The sequence below is a fragment of the Sus scrofa genome, chromosome 14 (assembly GCF_054392235.1).
Source record: "Sus scrofa isolate SSC_HxYL_T2T_F1_AM1 chromosome 14, Sscrofa_HxYL_maternal_Yorkshire_Landrace_v2.0, whole genome shotgun sequence".
Classification (NCBI taxonomy): Eukaryota; Metazoa; Chordata; class Mammalia; order Artiodactyla; family Suidae; genus Sus; species Sus scrofa.
The window spans coordinates 110,713,778-110,740,573 of record NC_139396.1 but is presented as its reverse complement, the minus strand read 5'-3'; the positions used below and the strand labels follow the sequence as shown (position 1 = coordinate 110,740,573).

The 26,796-nt window shown below is 49.3% G+C and overlaps 1 protein-coding gene and 1 long non-coding RNA gene across 3 annotated transcripts in view; one reads left to right on the top strand and one right to left on the bottom strand.

Annotated features, from left to right (window-relative positions):
* The window catches only part of LOC146396934 (uncharacterized), a 54,440-nt gene extending 43,574 nt beyond the window's left edge, over nt 1–10,866 (bottom strand). Inside the window, exons 1-3 of one of the 2 annotated variants that reach the window (XR_014827493.1) lie at nt 10,728–10,866; nt 1,951–2,206; nt 1,155–1,492 (exon numbers count right to left, since the gene is read on the bottom strand). This is a non-coding gene — a long non-coding RNA (uncharacterized LOC146396934). The remainder of the gene's footprint in view (nt 1–1,154; nt 1,493–1,950; nt 2,207–10,727) is intronic. The other variant, XR_014827494.1, reaches the window with a different exon arrangement.
* On the top strand, nt 10,304–22,252 carry GDF10 (growth differentiation factor 10). The gene is made up of 3 exons (XM_003133105.5): nt 10,304–11,051; nt 18,182–19,107; nt 21,294–22,252. The coding sequence occupies exons 1-3, from the start codon at nt 10,742–10,744 to the stop codon at nt 21,483–21,485; spliced, it is 1,428 nt and encodes a 475-aa protein (XP_003133153.1). The 5' UTR covers nt 10,304–10,741; the 3' UTR covers nt 21,486–22,252.
* Nucleotides 22,253–26,796: the final 4,544 nt, after the last annotated feature.

The following is a 26,796-nucleotide window of genomic DNA, read 5'->3' as shown; positions in this document are numbered from 1 at the left end:
GTATAAATAGTATTGGAAGAAACAGACTTGATTTTATAAAAAAATGTAAAACTCAAGACATTAAAAAAATTAAACTCCGTAAGAATTTTACCCCATAGCAGTTAGAAATATGCACAGAAGCTCTGTAAATACTCATACTCTTCAATCAAATAATTTCATTTCTGGAAATCCATTTTTGATATTATCTTGCAAATTATTTGCAAAAGTCACAATCATTTTAAATATGGAAAAGTATTTATTACACAGCAAGTACCTTTTGGTATTGTTTATCATAGGAAAAATTGGAATAATCAATAAGACAATATTGGTTAACTGAACCATGGTAAAGTTAGCCAATGAAATAGGCAATCTATTAAAATATGCTTTTGTAAAGTTCTTTTGTGATATAAAGAAATGTTTATGCTCCAAAGTTTAGTGACAAAAAAGAAAATCTAAGCATGTGAATTCAGAATGGTGTCAACTAGGACTTCCCGTGTGGCTCACAACAGAATGATGTCAACTGTTTGAAAACAAAAGACATTCATAGAGTAAGAATGGACGAGAATTGAGTAATCTATTATTGACAGTGAGTTTGGGTGGTACAAAAATAGAGAATTCTTTTTAACCTCTGCTTTTTATACTTTCCATGTTTTTTTTAAATGAGGTTTAAGTATATTTAGAATAAATAAGCAAATATCTTTTTTCAGCAAATCTAAATTGACTCTGCTTTGCAATCTGACACTGACTTGGGTTTGGGGGACTAATGTGTGGCAATGGATCCAGAGTTCCTGGTCACAGAGGGCACCACCGCAAGCAGGGACAAACACCAGTCTTCATCTTATACACAAGTGGGCAAAAGTAGGAGTTCCCTTTGTTGCTCAGAGGGTTAAGAATCTAACTAGTATCTATGACGTTTCGGGTTCCATCCCTTGCCCCGCTCAGTGGGTTAAGGATCCCACATTGCCGTGAGCTGTGGCGTAGACAGTGGATGTGGCTCAGATCTTGTGTTGCTAGGGCTGGGGCTGTGGCCAGCAGCTGCTGCTCTGATTTGACCCCTTGCCTGAGAACTTCCATATGCCTCAGGTAAAAGACCAAAAAAAAAAAAAAGCAGGCAAAAGTAAACAAGTCACACAATGCAACAGATATTGAGAAGAACCACATCTGATGAGTCTTACCTGAAGTAGGCAAATTCAATGCATACTAGAATTCTGGATTGGGTAAAAACAAATGCTCACCAAAAAGAAAATCAGGGTGAAACTATCCTTCATAAAATATTAACCTGATTAATGTGAATCTGGGACAAGGGCACCACTGGCAAATCGGCCCAAGAAGAATGGATCGTAGTCTAGTTTGCTTTGCAAGGACTTGGCTTTAACTCTGTTGGTCGACTCAGCCTTAGTAGTAGGAGAAGTGGCAGAGGCTGGGGACCTGGCATCCTGGTGTCACACAAAGCATCTGCATCCCTCAGCAGGCACCACAGACATAGGAGGACAGGAAGTCTGCTGCCAAAGGCCTGTGGCAGGTAGAGGCAAGGGTAGTCCCTCCTTAACTCTGGGGTGGGGACAGCCCCAGGCCCAGCTTCTCTCCAGCCAATCTCCTGAGCCCCTCCCCTTCCAGCCCCTCCTGCAACCCTCCCCAGACCTCCCGGGTCCACAGAAGATGCCAACATGTAGCCTGGCAGTCCAGTTGCCTTCTCAGTCCAGCCCTCCCCATATGGTTTCACCCAGTACTCCCCATGGCCAGACCACCAAACTATTTCTCTTTCCTGAAATTAGCTAAATGGTGGGAAAGGGCCTCATGGGTGTTGTCATGAATAGAGGGTGCCCTTGAGAAGTAATATGGCATCCAGAGGAGGAAGGGATGGAGCAGACAGAGCTGGGAAAGGCAGGCGATGGCAAGATGCCCTGACAGGGCAGGAGCAGGGAGGTGAGAGCAGAGGGTACTCTGGGGACTGGCAGTTTTCATCGGCACCTTTGTTCCAGGTCAGGCAGGCCTGAGTGAATATCTGCATGAACAGAGGGGGATCCAGGGCTGGGGTTGGATGGGTAGCAGTTCATGGCCACAGCAGGGTCTGGATCCTCCTAGGATGAGCCAGAGCAGCGGGGGGTGGCAGGGGAGCGAAGGGTGAGTCCAGCACACAGAGGAGGATGCCCAGAGCCTACAATCTTCCCTGGGGTCAGAACCAGCAGGCCAAGGAGCTCTTCTCCACAGAACAGCCTGGGGAAATCTGGAAGATAAAAATGGAGATGTGTGGGGACATCATTCCCTGTGAAAGAGCCACGGAGGGAGAGGAGGAAAGCAGAACTGATGTTCCCGTAGCATTTAGTGCAGTGCCAGATCTAAGAACTACCTGCAGGAATTTCGGTGCTGCAAACAGGAAGGGTTAATGGACACGGTTGGTCACCAAGCCCTATGATGATCCAAGGACAGTAGCATGAGCCAAGGACAGCCAAAAACAAGGGGATCAACCAGCAGCTGCAGTCAGAAAAGAGAGAAGAGGCAGTGATATTTTCCAGCGAGAAATCTAGTCAATGGAGAGTCACTCAGCTTCATCGCTCATTCCGCTGCTCTCTGCCAAAGCTGCTGTGTTGGTTTGCTCTTACTTCATGACAAATTACCGCACATTCGGCAGCTGCAAATAACACACATGTATTAGTTCACGGCTTCCATGGGGCTGGAGTCCAGTGTGGCTTAGCTGGGTCTTCAAGTCAGCACCTCACAGGCTGCTATGCAGGCCTTTCTGGAGCTTGAGTTCCTCTTCCCAGCACCTCGTGGTTGAAGGACTGAGGTCCCCACTTTCCTGCTGGCTTTCAGCTGGGATGCTGCCACTCCTTGAGGTCCCTACGGTTCCCTGGGGCCCTCTCAGCAGGCGGCTCACTTCTTGGAGGCCAGCAGAAGTCACATGAAGGGCCCAGACCTCTCTTTAAAGTCTTTCATCTGATTAAGTTGGGCCCACCCAGGACCATCTCCCTTTTGATTATCTCAAAATCAGCTGATTTGGAGCCTTGATTATATATGCAAAATTCTTTCAGTGTTCCCATATAACATGCATCAGTCTGGTTTCTTAGGGGCCAGACTTGATGTTTGTAAGGATATCCTCATTTCTGCCATTCGCTGGGACAAAATACTGATTTTGATTTTTTTTTTTTTTCCTTAACCTGGCTTGGGCAGGTAGGAGGGAGTGGTTTCAGAGCTTTCCACTTGGACTCCCTTACCACGGTAACTCTTACCCTGCAAGCTTTGACTTGCAAAAGTTCTGGCAGCTACCAATGATGTTTACTCCAGCTATACATTCGAGGTTTGGAGAAATGGCTCCTGGTTGAGACCATGGGCTCAATGAGCTGGACCTGGACCTGAATCCATTTATTACCTAGCCCCCATAAATCTTTTTTTTTTTTTTTTTGCTATTTCTTGGGCTGCTCCCGCGGCATATGGAGGTTCCCAGGATAGGGGTCTAATCGGAGCTGTAGTCTCCGGCCTATGCCACAGCCACAGCAACGTGGGATCCGAGTCGCATCTGCAACCTACACCACAGCTCACGGCAACGCTGGATCGTTAACCCACTGAGCAAGCGCAGGGACCGAACCCGCAACCTCATGGTTCCTAGTCGGATTCGTTAACCACTGCGCCACGACGGGAACTCCATAAATCTTGACTCTAACAGGTGGTTAATGATGCTTTGGGCACCCAGGATCAATGTCAATTTGGACCTTGTATCCATGTATCCTTGAAGCATCTGGATGTTCCCCTTTCCTCAGGTATAGCTGTACTTTGAGTAAATGGTCATAGGTCCCTTTGAGGAAGGATGGGGAATCATCACCAATTACCCTTGCTGTGCTGTTGCGGGCTCCTTCTTTCTGGGAAGAGAAGACCTAGCCTTTCTAGTCAATGTGTCCAGGCCTAAGAACAGGCTCAGGTCCAGAAACTGGGCAAGAGAGTGTGAATTTTATTGGGGTGGCTGCCCCCAGCCTCATTCATCCATCCACGTTCTCATTTTGATTGTACAAATGGAGCAGCAATCTTGTCGGCTGCCTGTCTATTCATCCCCTAGGGACTCCGTGTTCTGTTAAGTACCTCCACAGCTCTAATGTGAGTTCGGCATCCTGACTGCACTCCGGTTGTGCCTCTTTTTTGGATAATTGTGTTCACCTTAACTTAAACAGTCAAGGATTCCACCAGCGGGGGCTCCTTTTATCCCATCTCTGCTGGGGATCCCAGCTCAGCAGTAACATCCCCTACCCCAAGCCTGAGCCCACAGAGAATGACCATCACAGAGCTTCTCATGAATTTGATGCCCTACCCACCACTGAATTTCTTGTCACTCTGGTAAGTGGAGAGTCCTCTGAGCCCTTTTTTGGGAATATATAGGCTCATGGTATTCTGGCCCTATATACAAATTCATCTCCAGGATGTCCTCTGAAACTTTCATCTCTTCCTCTATTTTTCACCATGCAATTTTGGCATTGATATTTTACTTAGTGTAGGCTGTTGCTTTTTTCAGCTGTCCAAAAGCCAACCCGTATTAGCCCCATTTACTGGGGCTCTTGCCTGGGTATAAATCCTGCATTATGGGGCAGTACATTTGTTTGATAAACTCTCCCTTATCCAACTATATATCCTGGCCTCCTCAATCCCACCCACCCTACCTCAGGATCTGGTCCCAATCGTAATCTCCAGTGTCCTCCTGGTGCATGCTGAGTCTGTACTAAGACACTCTAATCTACAGAACCTTTCCCCCTTAGTGGGCCCAGCACTTCTTCAACTGAGTTATATGGTGCCATGACCTCAATTTTCATTTGGCAGCCGAGAAGGGAGATTTGGATAGATCAGAAGAAGGACACAGGTTACGTCTGCATCATCTTCAAGCAAGAGAGAGGGGGCACTTTCCATGCTCAGTGCATGTAAGCAGATATAGGGTTTTAAGGTTCTTGTACATCAACCAAGATGCCCCCATCTCAAGACTCAGGGACCCACTCCTTCCCAACCAGTGCCTTGATTTGGGCATAAGACTTGCTGAGGTTGAGAATTCAACCATCTCTGAAGCTCAACTACCTTTGAATTTAAGTTCTGGGCGTGATCCTCAGCTGCACCCATTGCAAGAGATGGAGGTCTCTTTATGTCCTGCCAAGAAGGCCCTCTGGTTTGCACACTTTGTCTTAAATTAGTGATTAATCACCCTCAACCTTTCATTATCTACCTCCCATGACTCTGATTCATTCAACAAGAGCCAGCCACTTCCATTGCCTTTATAATGACCACTTCCCCTGAACCTTTAATATTGGTGATATTGAACCCTACAGCTCATACCATATATGCCAAGAGCTAGGGTGACTCTAGCTATACTAGCCACAGAGTCCTCTTTGCTAGTGGGTGGTCCACAACTCAGCCTCCAGATCCCAGCTTTAAACCCATTCCTCACATCACTCCTGGCAGTGACTGTCTGAAGTCAGTGGTCTCAGGAAACCGACTCTGAGATAGAAATATGCATACAGAGGTTTATGAGTGAGAGATTATGGGAACCAGGACTGGTCAGAGTGAGAAGCTGAATGCAATGCGGCTGCAACAAAGTCTTCAGCAGAGATGTAGGGAGTCCTAGAGACAGATCGTCCTACAGAACAGTCCTGCCTTGTGGCAAGGCATCTTTCAGGGTGTCCACACTGCATTTGGGTTGCCCTGGGGAGGGAGACAGCTTTGGGTGAGGCAATCTGTGGAGAGTGTAGGGGGAACTCAGCTATAAGCCATGAACAAATGACTATACTGGCAAATGGGTCAATGAGAGCCTGGGTCCTGGAAGGGATACTGGGTGGTGCACCACAGCCTGCCTGTAGGGAAGCCCAGCAGGAGGGCTGTGCACTGAGAGCATATGGACACTTCTGAATTCTGGGGCACTAGAAGACTGACAGAAAGAAAGAGATTGGAGAGAGGCTTTACCAATGCAGACAGAGATAGACGAGCCAGATAATGAGGGCTTAAATGCCAGCTCAAGGACGTCAGGCTTTGTCCCTCCCGCAAAGTTTTGAGGAAGATTATTTGGGGGTTGTAAGGAGATAGCACAGCCCCAAAGGGGTCCTAATTTCTAAAGTGTCGCTTTGGCCTCCCCCTCCACCCCCACTCCCACTGACTCTTAACTTGCTTTGGCCAACTCACACATACCACTGCCCCCTCCCCCAAATCGGCTCCCTTCAAATTGTCACTCCCCACAGTGCAGCATTCATGCATCAGCTCTAAATAGTCCCACTGTTCAGCTTTAACGAGAAGTAATACCAATTCCCATGTTTGCTCAGAGAGCACCATATTTCATCAAACCAGAGCCCATGCCGGCTCAGATTACTGGCTGAGACAATGTTCTGTAATCCTGGTTTATTCACATGTCACGGGTATTTTAGCAAAACAGAAATGAATGGCCCGAGCCACCCTAGGAAGTAACGGGAGAGTTGGGTTCCCGCCCAGGGAAAGTCATGCTTTCTCCTGCCACGGTTCTCCAAGGAGCTGACTTTGATTCTCTGAGTTTTCCCCAACTTTCAGAAAGAGAATATGGGCTGAGGAGGAGTCACAAAGTGGGTAGTTATTTCCCTATAAAATGTTAACTCCATGGATGGATTTTGCCAGAGCAAAAATAAAATCTGTCATTGATTATAAAGTCTTTTGTGCTTGTTATTTCACAGATTTATTACACTGGGGCCTGGCGGCCTGGGGGAGGCCCTGGGATTCTTGTCTCTAGCGCCCCAGCAAACCCTCCAGCCGCTCGCTTTTTCACAGCTCATGCCCCAAAAGGGAAGAGGGATTTGCTCTCATTTCTTTTGTCCTAAGGGCCAAGAGCTGGAGATCTAGATAAAGAGACGTGAATCACCCGCCCTTATCTCTGGACGGGGACCCACAGATACGGATGATAAAGGTGCATTGGGAGAGGTCTATGACTTCCTAGACAAGGAAACGATCTCTTCCCTCTTCTTTTTCTTCCCAGCTCTTGGCACTGTGCATGAAGAAATACATTTCCTCTGTTGGAGCAAGGAACGACCAGGCTAAACTTCTCACCAAACCTCCCAGAGTCTGGATCCACTTTAAAGAGGCTACACCCTCTTTTGAACACAGGATAAACAAAAAGAGGAGTTGACAAAGATCAGTGCTATTTAGTATCAGCTCATGTTAAAACTTTTACCAATGGTCCTCCTAATATCTTACACTTGTCTCTCCCCCACCCCATTTTAGAGTTGAAAAAACCAAGGCCCAGCAAAGTCAAGTAATGCACCTGGGGCCATACGGTTAGGTAGGGGTGAAAATAAGGACACGCACCTCATCCCAGTTGACTCCAAACGTTCATGGAGACGTTCTTATTTTGAAGAACGGGTTGACATGAGGCCACAGACCTCAGGCGTAGCATGTTGGACCTGAAACAGCCGGGAGGTGAGCCTTCTCATTTAAACAGCCAGAGGCTTGGGTTCCAAAGAGGTGCTGTGGTTAACCCGGGGTGACAGAGCTACTTAGATCCAAAAACTGGCTCTACCACAAGGTAACTGGACAATACCATGAAACCACTACTCAGGAGTATTTCCTTTGGGGTTTACTTGGAGTGAGGTTCCTAATGAAACCTAATGAGCTTGCTTCCCAGCCTGCCCAGAGTTTGATTTCTCCTCTACTCAGACATAGAATGGCACAACTACAGAGCCTCTTCACTCCTTCTTCAGGGTTTTCTGAGTCTAAAAACCCTGTTACTCCAGGGCGAGTGGCAGACAGGCCTGGAAGACCGTGGACCCCCCAGCAACCTCTCAACATCCTAGAGAGCATCACCACCCCTGACAGCAAGTTCAAGACCTCAGAGACCCCGGTAAAAAAAAAATAGCATTGGATGCTCTGGGGACTGGGATGCTTTCAGTAAGAAGCAGCAAGAAATCACAGCTCTCAGGACTTGAATCCACCATCCGCCATCTCAACTCTTATTTTGAGCCGCAGCCTAAGCGATTAAAAACAAAACATCCTCACTGGCAAGCTCTACAATTAGCCTCATTTCCACGCTAGGAACACTGTTCTGCATGAGCTGAAGTCGCACGGCGATTGTTTCTTGTCCTAGCGACGTTGTTTGCAGGCAGTGCTGGGAGCCAGCGAGGATGTGACCCGGTGGTAATCTGAATTGCTTCACCAAACACATTTTTATCCCATCATCTCGGCTACATGAAAGGGGGCCATAGTGCTCCAGTGTTCAAGACTTTACAGTCCCGCTGTTCAGCAATAAAATGAGGCAAGAAATATTAGCCGTCCCCGGCTGATGCCTTAATTCTTTCCCAACAATGTCAGAGAATCTGTACCCTACAGGTTTTAGTGCCGGCTAAAGCCTGACCCTCGGGCTGCCTTGAATGGAGCGGGAATGAGTTAAGGAGAGCAAGGAGGCTTTAATGGACACAGATCCCGAATAGCCCAGCTTGTCCCGGCCTCCTGCGGACTCACCCTCCTTTTCACAGGCCTCGATTGTGTACGGCCCCAGCAGAGACAAAACTACCCATGAGCAGAGGTTACCCCCAGCCGGTACAGGTCAGAGGCATTCTGGGGGAGAAGAGGAGGGGGGGCAGAGGGGAAGTGAGGGGCACATGGAGAAGGAGGGAAGTGGGGGTGGGGATGGGGGAAGGGAGCAGTAAAAGTTGGTGTGGTTCATTTACGAGAGATTCATCAAGTCCAAGACTGCGACTGGTCATCTCACCTCCAGGCAAACCATTTTTGCAAACTGTTTCACTGTACAAATGGGAGCTATACTATCCTGGAAAGTTGAACATGATATGAGCTGGTTATCAAAAGAAATAAAACGCTTCTCTATGGTTTTCCAAAAGCTACAGGTCTGACACATTCCAAAGTTTTCAATAGCATGGCCTCTAATTTGACACGGCAAGATTTTTAAAAATTACAAATGTGTGGCGTTTTACACACTGAACGGAAGCTTTCCCCAGCAATTTTTCAATTATTGCATTGTGAGCCCTCCAAGAAAAGTAACTCTTTTGGCTCAGGGAGCCCAAAGTTACCAAGTAAAGGGAACAGCGTGTTGGAAAGTTTGCAAATAGTCCTTAGAAATGTAGTATAGACATGTCCTGGGTCTTGCTGGAAGAATATGGGTTCAAAGAGGTCCTTTCCTTCCCTGAGAAGGGTCCCTAAACCTTTTGCGTGGGCCCTGAACCCCTACCTCAGTCTAAGGAAACCTATAGACCCTTTCTCAAAAAAAGTTCTTAGTACGCAGGGTTACAGAGGAAGCCACTTACATTAAAATAGAGTTATAAAAATGTTTCTTAAAACAACTTTGCAACATAGTGATATATGTGACTTTTAATTAACTCATTAAATAAGCAGCAGCAGGCTTAACTACTTTAATTTCAGAATAAGGATGAACAACAATGATATTTTGAGAAATCTGAAATATGATAGAACAACTGTGATATGAAAATATCTGTGGGTGGTGGCAACTGGTGACAAAGTCACAGGTATGGTTAATACCACTTTGTTGGTTACGTGCATTTTTAATATTATGAAATGCTAAGTGTCAGATTAGTGGAAAGTAAGGAGTAATTTTTTCCCCATCCAAGTTTACAGATGCCCCGAAATTCAATGCATGGACAAGAAACCCTGCTAAAGGCAAGATGAAGTTCAGGACCTTCTGCTCTGAGGCTAAACTGAGGGGTTGTGGGCCAAGGATTCACTGCACCCTCACTTCACTATGAGCTGTTGTTAGCAAAGCCAAGCTTTTTCTTTTCCTGTCCTGAAGCTTTAAAACGTTTTGTAAAACAATTTAAAACCATGTCCTTTTTTCAGGACAACTCTGATGGCTACATGCCCAAAGATTAATAAGCACCTTTGATGTGTTTCTTCAACAACTGGAATCATTGTCATCAAATAAAGGGTCAGTTAATCGACTAATTCCGAATTTTAATCAGGATCTTGTTCCATTTGCCCTGGGTTGGTTGAGCTTTAGTGTTGGGGTTTTTCTTTTCAAAGGCTGCCCTGGGAGGGCTCCTGTTCCCCTCACTCTTGCATTTTGGACACACACTGGCTCAGAGACAACTGGGCGCACACATTCCTCCCTCGGGTCCTCATGGGGGAGCTGTCATCTTGCAACCACACAGTCATCACATGCCATTGCAAGGGCAACCCGGCAGGAGGGCCCCCCTCTAAAGGCCGTCCAGTCCCCGCGCAGCCCCAGCCCGTCTGAGGCGCCGACACACAGGAGCCGGGCCGGGTCTCCGGCTCTCCGCCGGGGAGCAGGGAACGCGCTCGCCCACGCCCACGCCCCCCACACTCCCGAGCGCACACTCGGGCGCTCACCCCAGCGCGCGCACGCCGCCACTTCTGGCGCACGCAAACCGCGGCAGGGCCAGGGACTGCCGTGTCCGCTGCAGCCCGGGAGAGGTCCGGGGCGCGAAGCCGGTCCCCCCCCGAGAGCGCTGCCCGCCGCCCCGCCCCGCCCCGCCCCTCAAACCCTCCGAGCCCAGCGCGCCTGGGGCTGCAAAGTTTCGCCGGCAGTCAGCCGAGGCAGCGCGCGGGCTAGAGCTGGGCTCCGCTCTGCCAAGCTCCGGACTGCCGTGACCGCTGGCCGTGTCGTGCGCCCGGCTGCGCGCCCAGCTCTGCCCTGCGCCCCGCGCAGATCTCGGTATCCCGCACACCCCTCTTGTCGGGGTTGCCTGCGCGCCCTCCGGCCTCAGGGTCTGTTCTCAGCCTCCTGTGCGCCCTCGCTCGCTTTCCCTCCTCCCCCTCCTCAGCTCCGGCCAACTCACCTCTGCCACTCATCATGGCCCTTGGCCCCGCTTGGACCAGGCCGGAACCAGGTTCCCTACTGCTGCTGCTGCCGCTGCTTTTGCTGCTCCGGGACGCGGGCGGCAGCCACACAGCCCCCGCTTGGTCCGCCGCGCCCATGGCCGCCGACAGCCTAGCGGGGGACAAGGACCCCCAGCGGTCTCCGGGGGACACGGCCGCAACTGTGGGCCCTGGAGCTCAGGACATGGTCGCTGTCCACATGCTCCGGCTTTATGAGAAATACAGCCGAAGGGGCGCGCGGCCCGGAGGGGGCAACACGGTCCGCAGCTTCCGGGCGCGGCTAGGTAAGTAGAACCGGCCCTGGAGCCCTTTCTCTTCATCCTTGCGGTTCCTCACTTGTCTGTCCTCCCACCCCTGCACCTCCACTCTTCCTGTTTCTTCTATTCATTGACTAGTCCATTCATTCTTTCATTAACTATTATACCTTGAACAGTCTATGCCGGGCCCTGAGCCTTCAATGGAGACATCAAAGTGGCACAGACTGACAGAGTGTCTGCCCCTGGGGTGCCACCAAGTCTGGAAGGGTGTCACACTTTATGGACACAGAAACACACCATCCACAAGGCTTTAAGCACGGTGCGGAGATGGAACTGGGCTGGGGAGCGCATGGTGTGTGTGTGTGTGGCAGGGGTGGGGGGACCTGTGCCATAGAGGTCAGTTGTGTTAGCTCTTGACGCATGACGGAGACACTGAGGAGAGCCCAGCAGGTGGGTATAATGCAGCCCTGATGAAAGTGCCAGGCACAGGGCCCAGGCAGGGGTGTGCATCTCTAGCTGGGACAGTTAGCAGATGTAATGGTTGGAGGAGCAGAGTGGACTGAGAAGGGCCCTGGGCGCCCAGCCTTGGGTGCATGGGACTGAGGCCTGCTGGACACTAGCAGGAAATGCTCAGATGATGGGTATTTGAGGAAAGGTCTAGAAGTTTGGGCAATAGGGGTTCCCAACCCCTCTCCTGCCTTTATCCCTCCTGGGCAGATCTTTTCCCCTCTCACCACACCTTGAATAGAGCTGGACAGAGACCACTTGCTTTGCCCTCCTTGCCCTGCTTCTGAGAGCACTTTAGAATCCAGCCACAGCTGTCTGCCCACTGGGGCTGGGCCACCTCTGCCAGCCCTGGGTGAGCAGAGAGGAGGTAGCCTGGTGGCAAGGGCGAAGGAAAGACCCTGGTTGTCCTGGAAGCTACTCATGGTGTTGGAATGCCATTGCCGAAGATGTGGGTAAGGGTCCCCTGCAGCCCCTGTAAAAGAGGAGGCCATTCATCAGGAGAAAGACCACTGGTCTATAGGACTTCCTTCTGAGGTAGAAGGGAACAAACCCAACATCAGGACCAGAGAGCCTGGAGTGAGATCTGCCACCTCGCTGTTGATCACTGGCTGTGTGACATGAGGTAACATCTGTGGCCTCAGAGCTAGGCACAGGAGCCTGATCTCATGTAAATATGTACTGGGAACTCAGCCACAGAGAGGCCCCTTCCCCCATCCTCTGTCAGGCAGACTCATTAGGTCAGTGTTCCCAGGGTTCTAGGCCAACTGGACCTAATTCCACCCTCCCTGGTAATTTTTTTCTCTTTTGTCTTTTCAGGGCCACACCCACGGCATATGGAGGTTCCCAGGCTAGGGGTCTAATCAGAGCTACAGCTTCCAGCCTACACCGCAGCCACAGCAGCGCCAGATCTGAGCTTCATCTACAACCTATACCACCACAGCTCACAGCAGTGCCGGATCCTTAACCCACTGAGCGAGGCCAGAGATCGAACCCACAACCTTGTGGTTCCTAGTCAGATTCGTTCCCACTGTGCCACGATGGGAACTCCCTCTCTGGTACTTTTTATTCACCTCTTGGGGCCCATTTCTTGGAGCATCGTTATTAAGCTACTCAAGGATCTTCCAGCATGGCCATGATCTTGGGCAAATTGCTGAAGCTCTGTGGACTTAGATCTACTCATCTACAAAATGGACAGGTCATGGCAGTATCTTCCCTATGGGGAAGCAGGAAAGATGACAGGAGCTGGTATGTATAAGCCCGGACCCCAGCACTGGCCAGGTTAGGTGTCGGCACATCCTGTTTCCCTGGAGTACAAAGCAGTTGGGTTCCTATGAGTGTAGACTTGACCTTGCATCCATTAACACAGTCCCTAAAGCCTTGCAGTTGAGGAAAGCAAGGCGGACAAGGTCACAGCTACAATGAGGTAAGTAAACCCATTGAGCCCACCGTGTCATTGCAGGCCCAGGTATGGCGGTGCACAGTCTGATTTCTGTTTTCACAGACTGATGGTGGTGCAAGTAACAGTGAAGCAACACTTAGCCCTGGTGACAGCAGCTCAAATCCAGCCCTCTCATTTTACACATAAGGAAACTGAGGCTGGGGAGGGGGAGCTGTTCATAGCTGCTGTCCATCTGCCAGGCTGATGCTGTTCTCTTTGCTAGCTCCTTCCCCTAACTTCCATCAGATCCCAGGACTTAGGAAACAGAGAGTGGAACGGACCATCCTGGGAGATCAGAATTATGCTGGACTGGTCTGGGACTGTCTGACAAATCCAACACTCTTGTTTGGAGCTGTTTGACAGCTCTACTTGCTACTGGATGTGTGCTGTGGCACACATCACTTTACCTTAGTGAGCATCGATTTCTCTGCACAGAATGAGGAGGTGAAGATCCAACAGGATGAGATGTGGTTTGTGCCTGGCAATGAGTAGGCCCAGGCAGCTTGGTTTTTGATCCCCTTCCTTGACTCACTTAAGTTAGTTCATACCCAGATCCTCATCAGCCCTCAGAAGTGCTGGTTTCATGACCCAGTAATCCAGCTGTGAGAAGGTGTGGGCCTGGGCAGGGACCCCTCATTTTATGGATGAAACACAGATATGGGGGCTTCAGCTCTGGTGCTAGATTTCAGCAGGGAGGGAGGAAAGAGATGAGAAAAAGAAAAGAGGTAGGAGAGAAAAAAAGATTATAAAAGAAATGATACTTATCCAGAAATTATAGAATGTATAGTAAATAAAAGAAATCATCCCCAATCATAACCCAGATATAACCAGAGTTAATATTTTCATGGAATACACACACACACACACACACACACACACACATACATAATTCAACATACAGGCAAAATTTGTTGTATCTTCATTTGAAGTTACTGGGTTTTTGTTTTTCCATTACTGATCATCCTGAAATATTTTTCATGCCTTTTGGCCATTTGCAATTATTCCTGTGAAAATCGCTTCATCCCCAGGGGGTTCTGGCCTTTTTCTTACTGATGCATATATTAAGGATATTAGCCCTTTATCTGTAATAGATTATTGTCTTGTGAAGCATGAGCATGATATGAGGGTGACAGTGTCCTGGAGTCATGGTGGCAGTCGAGGTCAGGCTGTGGGCAAAGACAGTGGTGGGAGGATAAAGAGTTGAGGGTGGCTGTGGAGAAACAGCATGCAGTACCAACAGGAAATGATATTGATTGGATGCAGGAGGTGGAAGAAGCCATGAAAATTCTCAGGTGCCTCCTGGAGAGGGTGGACAGGTGGCAATGCCTCTGTTGGGCACAAGGGGTGTGGTGCCCTGAGTGTAGCAGTAGCTTGTGACACCACTCAACCAGTGTGTTCTCAGCGTGTGCTGGGTGCCAGGCATTTTGCTGAGAGCTGTGCAGAGATGATCTAACAGCTTCAAGATGCACACACACATATTCAGCCCAACTTACAGATGAGGAAATTGAGGCACAGAGAGGTTCTATTATGACTTGCCTAATGCCACAGAGCTAGTCAGGGATGAAACAGGGCTTAAACCCTGACTCTGGAGCCTGCTTTAAAATAGACACTCACTACAAATTAGTTCTCTTCCCTGCTCTGCAGTACCACTGGCTGGCCCACCTCTTCCTTCCTTCAGCTAATTATGTTGGTGCTTGCATCTTTAGCCTAGCAAAACAAAATATGTATCAGGGTGTCCCGAGGTGATGTGAAGACAGATGAAGCCCAGGGCAGAGTGATAGTGCTGCTCCTCCCGCCAAGGGAGCCAGTGGTACCCCTTGTCAGGCATGCTGCTTCAGCAGCAAAGGAGAGATGGGTGATTCTTGGAGGAGAAATGTTGGTGGAAAAAGGAGAAACTGGGACAAAGCCCTGAGATGGGAACTTCCTATTGGAAGGATATGAAGACCAGGGTGACGTGGGCAGAGATGGGGGTGAGGGGAGTAGATGGAACTGGGAAAGTAGGCAGGCCAGATCAAATAGGACCTTGGTAAGGGGTTGAGTTTTATTTCAGGGCTCTGAGCGGGATGGTGACCTGAGGTTGAAGGCACCCAGCACACAGGCAGCCAGCCTCACTTGGCCAGTGCTGTGGGAAGCTGTGATGGGCACTGCAAATGGGAGTCCCCACAATTACCATCTGCCTTATTCCCAGGCTGAACTCCTCTGAGCAACTCTGACCACCTTTTCTAGGACTCCGATTGGCCCAGCATTTAGCCCAGAGTAGGAGTTTCCCAAATGTTTATTGGGAAAAGGGAGAGAAGCAGGGAGCAGAGAAGGAGGGGAATGAGGAACAGTAGGAGGGAGAGGGCGGAAAGAAGGATCTTTTCTAGCTGATCAGGAGACGGGAGCTGCAGGCGCCAGCATGGTTCATAGGAACCAGTGACTTCTCTTTGGAGATTCCCTTTTGTAGCCTGTGCTCATCCAAGCTGGGAGGCTCCAGGTAGGTGCCCCTTCTCTTAGTCATAGCCTGGAGCCCCCTGCATTGCAGGCATGCAGGCATTATCAGAGAGCAGGGATGGGGTGACCCATCTCTGCTTCCACAGTTTTCAGCAGGGAAGGTCTTCACACAGCAGGCTGCCTAGGGAGGGGAGAGCTCCCTATGGCCAAAGGCCTTCAAGCTAAATGGATAAAAGCCTCCTGTCCTGAGTGGAATTGATCTGGCCATCTGATGTCCAAGATTCCTCCCCTCCCTGAGTCCCTACACGTGCTCTCCGTGGTTTCTGCATTCTAAGGGACGGACAGCACTTGCCATCCCCCTCCTGAACCTTGTGCAGAAATAACCTCCAGGGCAGGTCACCCCATTCCTCTCTGCAGATGTCTTGCTTCCCTGGAGGTGGTCCTTCCAGCACCTTCCTTGGGCCACTTCAAGCCAAGGTTGCTGTCTCTGCCTTGGTGGTCACAGTTGTACTTTATGTCCCTTCTCATCCTTTCCCTTGTCACTGGAAGGGGAGCCAAGGTGTTTTTCTCTGGGGATCCCTATCTGTCTTCCCCCAGTCTGCCATTTTCCTTCTCAACAAGAGCCATAGGTTTCCAGACCAGAGATGCTTGCATCCTGCAATGAAGGGCCGGCTCTTTAGAAAGAGTCAAAAATGTCGATCCTAGAGCTTCTTAAGTGTTCTCTGTCAAAGAACTTGTTAGCAGAACACTAGATTTAAGACTTGAATTGATTAAAAGAAAAACACTTTTCTGCTGTGTTAGCTGGATCACTGAGTGAGAGGGGTGCAGATTGGTGTAGGAGGAGCTTGCTCTGCCAGCCTTGGTTCTTTTTAGATGAAAGTGGCAGGAACCACAATTGGGGGATCCCCCTTTGTGTCTGGCACATTGCACATGTTATTTATTTAATCCTCCAAGCATTCACGTGAGATTGAGATTCTCTTGTCCTGCTGAGGCAAATGAGCAAGGTATGGTCCCACTGGGGCCCAGGAGCTTGGTTCCTAGAGCCTTTCCTAGCTTGGGGGCAGGGGCTGCCTTGTTGGTGAACTTGCAACCCACCCACAGTCAACCCCAGATGTTGCAGATACATAACCCTTCATTGCTCCTCCCAATTCCCTGATGGTGAGAGTCCCCTAGGATGCTGGTTGAAATATGAATTCCTGGGCCCTATTGTCCCAGACTCTCTGAACCAGTGTCTCCAGGGAAGGAAGGCAGTGATCTGTAAGGTTTGGGAAATGCAGGATTGGCATGACACTCAAGGCCTCAGGGTTTGGAGAAGCCAAGTTTAAATGTACATCAAGACCCATGTTCTTTTCCTTAAGTGTGGGCATGTTAAGAGGCCACCACACCTCTCTGTGGTTTTGTTCTGAGAATTAGTTAAGGTAGGGTCTATAGTGTCACCTAAGCCTTGACTGGCATTTATCCTGCCCTCCAACTTTTCCTTCCTTCCTCTCTCTTGTAGTCCCTTAAAAGGACATGAAAACTCCCAGTTGAATTATGCCTTCTTTCCAATAGATGCAAATAACCTTAAAATGATGATTTGGGTTAAAAAAAATTCCCAGCTGTTCCTGTGGATGCAGGTGTCAGAGAAACTGTGACCCTGGAGCACACCCATTGGAGAGACCATTGTCCATGCATGCCCGTGTGCGTATGCACACACACACACACACACACACACACACACACACACACACACACACTCCTGCTCTTGGGAACCCTGAACCTCTCTCAGCTTCACCCAGCAGATGGACACTTGACAGAAGGAAATAGAGCAGAAGGAGAGAGGCAGCCCACCTGGAAGCTTTGCTCTCTTGCTTGTCTGCTGCATTACCAGGAGTCCTTGGGAATGATGCCTCCTTCCCCTCCGAACCCTGGAGAGGGTTTGCTATTCACAGAACTCAGGCTGCCAGAGTTCAGGGAAGCTTCCTGGGGCTACAGACAATGGTGTTCTGCCCTGGGGCCCTGGGGGTACTCCTGGTAGAACCAAGAGAGAAGGAGAGAATTGTTGAAAGCTCCAGGGCTGCAGATGTGATGTTTGAGTCATCCTGGTCCTTGTCATAAGTTGGGCCTCTGGAGAGAAGCTTGGATTTTGGAGATTTTGTTGAATGAACTGATATAACCCTGATATCGCTCTTTCTTTGTAGAACAAGCTTAAAAAGCCATGGGCAGAATAAATAGCAGACGCCCAGATGGCAGTGCTCTTAAGCCCAGTTTCCCTCAGAAGGCACTCAGAATGCAGGGAAGTAGGGGACACTCCCCTTATTTTACTTCATTTGGAAGAAGGACTCCATGTAATGTCCCTAAAATAGAGGGCTGTGCCAATTCAGGGGAGATGCTTTCAGCAGGGCTCAGACCAAACCCAGACCATACTGAACATCTGATTCTACCTCATCTCGTGGATGAAGGACATTGGTGTGCAGGGGCAGGAATGGGGGCTGCAGGGTCCAGCAGGCCTGAGCACCTACCCTGTCTGCTACCTTTTCTCTTCCTTTCTTTTTAATGGGATAGGGACAATCCCTAACCTCTCTGACCTCAATCCTTCATCCTCATCCTGTCACTGAAAATAGCAAAGGTGCCCTCATCAGTTCAATGTGAGGATTACATGAGATAAGGAAAGCCTAGTTGGCCTGGAAGTGCTCCCTCAGTGGGACTTCCTCCTCCACTCCCTGGATGGGAAACCCTATGGCTATGGGGCCTCCCCAGGAAACTGCCTAACAGTCTATGGTCTGTCCTTCCCTCGTAGAAGTGGTCAACCAGAAGGCTGTGTATTTCTTCAACCTGACTTCCATGCAGGACTCAGAAATGATCCTCACAGCCACATTCCATTTTTACTCGGAGCCACGGTTGCCCCGGGCACGTGAGATACCATGCAAGCAGCGGGCCAAGAATGCATCATGCCGCCTGCTGCCCCTGGGTCCACCTGCACGTCAGCACTTGCTCTTCCGCAGCCTCTCCCAGAACACAGCTACACAGGGGCTGCTCCGTGGAGCCATGACCTTGCCGCCCCCACCTCGGGGCCTGTGGCAGGTCAAGGACATCTCCCCCATCGTCAAGGCCGCCCGCCGAGATGGTGAGCTTCTCCTGTCTGCCCAGTTAGATTCTGGAGACAAGGACCCAGGGGTACCCAGGCCCAGCCCCCACGCGCCGTACATTCTCATCTACGCCAATGACCTGGCCATCTCAGAGCCCAACAGCGTGGCCGTGACACTGCAGAGATATGACCCCTTCCAGGCTGGGGACCCAGAGCCCGGCGCATCCCCCAACAGCTCTGCGGACCCCCGTGTGCGTCGGGCCACACAGGCCACTGGGCCCCTCCAGGACAATGAGCTGCCAGGGCTGGATGAGAGGCCGGCCCACACCCCCCACACCCAGCACTACCACAAGCACGAGCTGTGGCCCAACCCCTTCCGTGCACTGAAGCCACGGCCAGGACGCAAGGACCGCAGGAAGAAGGACCAGGACGTGTTCATGACCTCCTCACAGGTGCTGGACTTTGATGAGAAGACGATGCAGAAAGCCCGGAGGAAGCAATGGGATGAGCCTCGAGTCTGCTCCCGGAGGTATCTGAAAGTGGATTTTGCAGACATTGGGTGGAATGAATGGATCATATCACCCAAGTCCTTCGATGCCTACTACTGCTCAGGAGCCTGTGAATTCCCCATGCCCAAGGTAGGGTGTGTGAGTTACCCCACTGCGTTCTGCCCCTGAGCTAATTGTCACACTCAGCTCTGCCCCTGCTGGCAAGCCCCTTTTCCTTATGACTCTGTTTCCTATCTGTAGGTAGGCGTAATAACACCTTCCATCTACTCAAGGCAGGGAATAGGTAGACAGAGAGGCCAAATTCTATGGGTGAGGCCCGCAGATGGATGCAATCTGGCTGTGCTTCTGGAAGTGTTGCCTTGATTGAATTTTAATTTTATTTTTTTATTGTTTATTTATTTATTTTTTTCATTATAGCTGGTTTACAGTATTCTGTCAATTTTTATACTGTACAGCATGGTGACCCAGTTACACATACATGTATAGATTCTTTTTTCTCACATTATCATGCTCCATCATAAGTGACCAGATAGAGTTCCCAGGGCTACACAAGAGGATCTGAATTTGAATTTTAAATCAGAACATTTCCTTGTTTTGCAGTTCAGAAGATCCATCTCCTTAGATGTGTGTTCCTGCATAGCAAAAACTATAGAGGTTGAGTAGACATTGCCCCCCTGCACATAGGTCAGGTCTCTGAAGTTCCCTCCTCACCAAGGCACCCATAGAAACCCTGGCCTGGACTTCAGGGCATTGGTGTCTGTGACCAGCACCGAGCTGTCCTTGGTGGCTTCCTGATGTGATTCCCCTCCTCCCTGGCCCCCAGCAACCCAGGGCAGAGACACACAAGATAACTAGCTCTCATTACAAATAAGGCTGCAGGACACACAGCATGGAGCTGTTTTATCCATTGCACTGGCCTGGGTTTTCAGAGGCTCACCTTCCCTCCAGGCTGCTCTGTGGCTCTGTCCATCCATCTCCCCACGCCCCGAACCATGGTGGGCCGGCTGCCAGCTGATGTTGACCTCGGCACAGAGCACACACTTTCCTCCTACTTAGCTCCTCTGCCGAGTTCCAGGTCATGCCTTCCCTTCCAAGAAAGGAAGTCAGTGCGTAAATCCACTGTGAATGTAAATAAATCAGCCAGCTGGGAAATCCCAGACCCAGTTGTGGGGCCGCATTAACCTGTTTGGGAATTAAGAGGCTTCTCCTGAAAGCCCTAGCATATGCAGGAGAGAGGAAGGGAGTTGCCGGGGAGAGAGACAGGCGTCTGCTGAAGGGCCCATCACAGGCAGATGCACAGATGCAGGGCTCCTGCTGGCTGACCCTGCACTTACCTTATCAGTCTGCCGGCCCCACTGTCTTCCCACCTTCCCAGACACCAGCCTCAACTCCCCAAATGCTGGAGTCCCTGCCTCGCTCTCCTCCCCACCTCCCCACCCCGGGAGGAGAATTCTCGCCAATGCACTCTGTGTGTAAAACTCTTTGGCCAACAATGAGCTGAAGCGCCTGTGATGTGGTCCGGTTCATCTCATGAGAGGTGCTTAAGGAACGGCACTCTCTGTGTTTGTGGCTGGACCCAGACTCCTCTGGATGTGCGAGGCTGCCTGGGGAGGGAGGAGAAGAGAGTTGGTGTGAGCCCAGCGAGCTTGATTTCCAATCCAGACTACTTTCTCACTGAGGGCTCTTGCTCAAGTTAGTCATTTCAAGCCTCAGTTTCCGCACCAGTAAAATTAAAGTCATACCCACCCCAAAAGGTTGATACAATGACAAAATGGGGTGATGCAAGTAAAACAGCGCCTAACATCAAGGAGTCAGACCTGCCTGGGAACTCTTAAGTTTCCAGCTCTGTCACACTGAGGCACACATGGGCCTCAGCCTCCCCTTGCAGCGCTGAAAATGTGGTCATGTGGCAAGCGTGTTCCCCAGACTGTGAAGTGTGGGCAGCTGTGGCCTCAGGCAGAACCACAGGGCTTCCCCTCCAGCCCTCCTTCTGGAGCTCCCACCCAGTTCCAGATGATCCTTGGGGATGTGTGATGCGCAGATGCCCCCAAGTGGCCAGTGCCACGCTGGGGTTGTGCCTTCCCTCTGGGAAGCCCAAGTGAGGAGCAGGAAAGCCTTTTGCAAACATCTCCAGGACTCAGTTCATGACTGACTCCGGAGGAAATGTGTACCCAACTCTGGGATCTCACCTTTCCTTCTAGATCGATGCCTTTTCTGCGACCTCAGTCAAAAGCGTGCGGGCAGCTTGGTGGTAGGGTGAGGACTAGCAGGGTGGGCAGAGCACTGAGGCGACCATGTTCTTTTCTGACTTGCAGATCGTCCGCCCATCCAACCATGCCACCATCCAGAGCATCGTCAGGGCCGTGGGCATTGTCCCGGGCATCCCGGAGCCTTGCTGCGTTCCCGACAAGATGAATTCTCTTGGGGTCCTCTTCCTGGATGAGAACCGAAATGTGGTTCTGAAGGTGTACCCCAACATGTCTGTGGAGACCTGCGCCTGCCGGTAAGACCAGCTGCTCTGGAGTGGAAGGGAGCTCCCCACCCCCGCCCAGCAGGGAAGCATTCTCAAAATCTACTGGAGTGAGCACTTGACTCAGGGTGCAGCTGCAAAGGCAGGACAGGGCTCACGGGCAGCCATCCGTCTCCTGGGGCATCGTTCTGCGGTCTGTCATTGCTAGTGACGCCATCCCCTCATCGACGGTCCAAATCCTCTGAAGGGATCTGGGGATTAACCTGGCCTGATGGTTGCCCACAGCCCATCCCCTCTGCTCTGAAGGCCTGAAAACTGGACACATCCACAGTGTTTTGTGACCATCCTCTCATAACCTGAACTGAGGACACTTGCTCCCTTCACATAGAAAGAACCTCTGTTTAAGCAATCAGTTTAAAACACATCGGGCCACATAGGGATGCTGGAAAACAGGGCTGAAATAATGGTATAAAGGGATGTTTCCTGTCAAAATCCACTGCAAAAGCTTTTATACATACGGTATGCACATATAACCAATGTTGGTTTCTTTTTCTTAATATATATTTTATTTGAAAACAAAAAGGAGGCAGTTGACACCCTTCCCCACAGAGGTCATCATGATGGTTATGTGTGCATTGTTTAAATATGCTTATTAAAATAACACGTACAATGATATGTTGCAATACTAAAACATAACCAAGATTTTATATTTTTGTAAATTATACTTTCTATACTGTAGACTGTGTATGTTACGTGTTTTTAAGGAAAGCTAATAAATTAAAGGGACTGTGTTATCTTGAAAAACTTAATGTCACCCATTCCAAAATAATGGAGGGACCCCCAACATGTAAGGATGACATCTGGGTGGCTGCTGGGGACACAGCCTTCTTTAGGAGCTGAGTCCTTCACAGGCCATTTCCACACTCTCCCACCTCTATCCTGAGCTCCAGACTCTAGCCTTCCAGGGTCCTGCCCACTCAGATTGCATCACAGTTCCCCAGCCTTGGCTCATCCAGGCCAAGACACGGCCAAGGCAGGCCCATTGGCTTTAGGGAGCTTCCTCACATCTAATTAGCCATGAAACCATTTTGCCATAAAAACTAAAACAAATGGTTGACAGTTCCATTACACTAGAAAATGATAACATATCAACTTTTAGAAATTCTTCGGTGAGCACGGTCATACCGCCCATGCATCAAAACCAAAAGTTTACCAAGCTATCAAAAATAGCAGCTACTAATTCCCAACAGTCTTCAAGGGCATTAATGATGAATTCCTTAGCTCGTTTAGCTCCGACACCTTGTTCTCTGGTGTCTTTAACAAATTTATCATTCAGTGTTAGAAGTTGGGAAGAGAAGAATCAAGCTCTCCTTCTATCACCCTCCCCCCCCCCCAAAAAAAACTAGGTATGTGCTTCCTGATGAGTAGAAGTTCCTTGAAAATGTGAAAAAATAAAATCTGGCTTAGATTACCTTAACAAAGATTTGCAAAAAAAAAAAAAAAAACTGATGTGTTATCATTTTCTAAAGTAATGTAACTGTCAAGTCATTTTTTCATGGCAAAATGGCCTTATGGCCAGTTACTCATGCTGTAAAACCACTCACGGCAAAGATGTTTACAGCGAAAATACTGGACACACCTGGCTGGAGCCCAGCAGCATCTGCTCAGCATCTTCTTTGAGGTGCTCCAAACAGCCGTGGGACATGTGTGTGAACAGCTGCCCTGGGCACATGGCCCTGCCTCTTGGCAGAAGTCAGGTGAAGTGAGGGGGGTGGTCTTTAAGGCACACACTACCTTATTCCTGCAGGACTTGTACTGGGACTAAATGATTCATTCACTGGATTGCTGGGATGTCTAATTGGTCTGCAAATTAGTCATGGCTTGGGTTGCCATGTCTAATCCTTTTTGAAATATGACAGGATATAAATTACTACCAAAATAAGTAAAAACATTAGGGCTTGATAAGTTTCCAAATACCTTTCTTCTCAATATTAGATTCTTCATTTTCCTGTCTCCCCTTCAATTTTTTTTTTTTTCGCCTCCAACTGCTTCCTTTCCATTTTTTGGTAGAGATGGGTTGTCCTATAATAATCCCGTCTTATACTTTCTGGCCTTTGCAGTTTCTGGGAGGCCTCCTGAGTCACCACGAAAGACCACAACCTCTCTGAGCCTTCATTTCTGGATTACAGGGGGAGGGAGCAGACTGAGAGGATCATTTCTGTGTCCAGCCACGAACAGGGGCTTTCATGTTTGTGCTGGAATGGATGGTACACACTGGTGATGACTTCGCCATATGGAGGAAGGAACCAGTGTCAGCAGTGACCCCACGCCTTTACAGAGTGCTGGGAAGTTTAGATATTGCACCTCGTTTAGCCTCATAGCAATCTTGCAACTTACTCCTCAGTTGGTGCTTCAGAAAAACAAACTCGAGACAGGTAAGTAATATGGCGACCAAGGTCTTACCAAGACCACAGGTAACATCAGCGTTGACCCATGAGGCTGCCTGGTTCAAGACCTACATGACTGGTGCTGCCTCCCAGCTTATTGGCCAGTGAACCCCCACTACCGGCCATTAGAGTTGTCCCAATGGCACCGAGTAGCCTTAAAATAAAGCAAGGTTTAAAGAGAAATGTAGGTATGAAACAACTTTCTTTCCTCTTAAGATCACAAAATCCCAAGGGCAAGAGGTTCCAGCACACATCCCAGACACGCGTGGGTCCCTGAGGTTATTAACTGCATCTGGGTCAGTCTGGAGGGAGCAGTGTGGTGGTCTGTCACTGAGCTGTATTCCTGAACTTATACATCCTCTGAAAGGATAGGGCTTTGGTTCATGTGTGACAAATATAAACAGTACAATTGCAAGATAGAAACGTTAAGCCTGGGGGAAAAAAAAAAACTTTGGAAAATTTCTGATGCATCCCTTGGACTCAACAAGTGGGGAAACTGAGTCTGGATACTACCAGGTGTCTTGCCTGAAGTGTCCCAATAGGTGCCTCTGTATGTCTAAATCACTTGTAAAATACCGTCAGAGCTATAGCCGGTAACTCAGGCTCCTTCTGTGGCCAAGATGGAGACAGAGCCATGACAGAGGAGCCTATGGATGTTTGGGGAGGGAATGGGAGGGTGTGACGAGGTGTAGAGGTGGCTCCACTAGGATGCAAGAGCTGGACTTAACTGGTGGCATAAAGCAATTGCAGGCACCAGCTTGTACAAAATGCATTTGATGGCACCACATGCAAAAAGAGGGCTGGAGAGGGTTTTGGTGGGGAAACCAGGAGGGCAGACCCAGCTTGGAGCACAAAAATGTTGAAGTTAGAGCCGAAGGCTATTTCTTTTACCTAAAGCTAGAAACATAGAATCCATCACTGATGAGTGGATGCCTCTGTGATTTCCATTCCCCTCCTTTCTTCTACTCCCTGAGATGATGATGCTCTTTCAAGCTTTAGTCATTTGTCCCTCTCATTCAAGTCTAATCCAATCTAAATTTTCCCCATTCTCTCCCAGAAATCCTGTTTGTATGAGTAGGGGATGGGTGAGCAGAGGAAAGACCTGTTTATTCATTCAGTTACTTAGCATCTACTATGTGCCAAATACAATACCAGGCAGCGCACACACACACACACACACACACACACACACACACACACACACACACTTGATCTCTTGAGGGCACACATGCATTTCTTCTTTTATCTAAACCAATGTGCAAACTCGAATGTGCATCAGAATCACCTAGAGGGCTTGACCAGATGGCTGGGCTGAATCAGACTTTCTGATTCAGGGCAAGACTTGGCATTTCTAACCAGTTTCCAGCTGCTGCAACTACCATGGTCCAGTGACTACACTTTAATAACCGCTGCTCTAATAAATGTGCTGACCACCTGGACACAGTCCAGAGACTCAGTGCACACTGGCTGAGTACTTACCCTGTGCCCAGTAGAAGCAGGATCTCAGGGCGGTGAAAAGCTGGGAAGTGATGTACCCCCTGTTCTGTCTGGTTCATGCTTTTTCCTCAAGGTGGGTCCAGTTTTCATCCCTCTGAGCCATGTGTGAGTAGGTGTGGATCTTGAGAGGTCCAAGAAGAACAGGTGTCTTGTGGTCAAGCCTCATGACAGAAGGGGCTCTTGACCCCCTGGAAGCAACTGTACCGCAGAAATTCAGGCAGATCCTTGTCCCAGCCCCATAAATGAAGGCTGAGGTCAATGTCTTATGGAAGGAGTTCCAGTTATACTTGGAATAAATGGATGAGTCAGACCTCTCTCTCTTATTCATGAAATTGCACTCTCTCATAGCAAAGGCATGTGATGATTCTATTTCTGTAATTCCTAAGTCCTGGGAGAGATAATGCTACAGAGGCTTTGGTTAAGAATTGCTGCAGCAGAGTAATGTCAAACTGTCTGGGCATCAAATATAGAGAGGGGGACGAGGCTGAGCTGGCAGCCATGGACGCAGAGCCAGCTTGGCCAACATACTCTATGGAGCACCCCGAGGTGTCCAAGTACATATGCAGAGATAAGTTCAGAGGCCTGCCCAGAAGGTACTTCAGATCCACTGTGAACACAGAGCTGGTTCGCTGGGTGCATCAAATTCCAGGAAGGATGCAATTTGACCAACTGAAGCCAAGAGCAGACAGCAGTCCTAGGGCCCTTTGCAGGGGTTGTCAAGCAAATCCAACAGGATGCCATTGCTCAGAACACAGGCTGTGTGGAGGAGGGGAGTCTGGGCAGGCACTGAAAGGCAGGATAGGATCTATGGTCCCAGGTGGAGGACAGTGGGGAGGAGCATGAAGCATCCCTAATGGAGAGCACAGCCAAAGTAGGAGCTCTGCAGAAGGGGAGGGCAGAGCTGCCCCTGGGGTGATAGAAATAGTGATAGTAAGATGAGACATCATACTTACAAGAGCAATGCTAAGTACTTGTCGAATGTTTACCATGTGCCAGGCTCTGGGCTAAAGGCGTTCAGTCTTCCCGAAGAGCACCCAGGCACCTCTGGATCCCTCTGGCCCTCTCCCTGCACGTAGATCATGGTACCAAATATGATTCTTGAGCATGGCCCTGGACCAGTGTGGATGAAAGGCAGCAACTACTGTACCTTCTGGAAGGTCGAAGGCCTTTGGGTAACCAAAATGTAGGGAAAATATAGTCTAGGTAAGCTAGCAATGCAAATTAACATTATTTTCATTCATCAAATTACTAATACTAGAAAGAACTATAGGTGAGGGAGTGGTGAGACAGTTGCTCTTAGGCTTTACCAATGGGAATGAATAGTAAAAGAGTATTTCTGGAAAGCAACTTTACCAAAGGCTTTGAAAATGTTTACATATATTATGACTTAGATATTCCACATCT

Bases quoted from the DNA above. Each gene is read 5' to 3' on its own strand.
- GDF10 (XM_003133105.5), top strand. From the start codon at position 10,742: ATGGCCCTTGGCCCCGCTTGGACCAGGCCGGAACCAGGTTCCCTACTG. The intron at 11,052-18,181 runs GTAAGTAGAACC...CTTCCCTCGTAG, and splicing joins CAGCTTCCGGGCGCGGCTAG to AAGTGGTCAACCAGAAGGCT. The intron at 19,108-21,293 runs GTAGGGTGTGTG...TCTGACTTGCAG, and splicing joins GTGAATTCCCCATGCCCAAG to ATCGTCCGCCCATCCAACCA.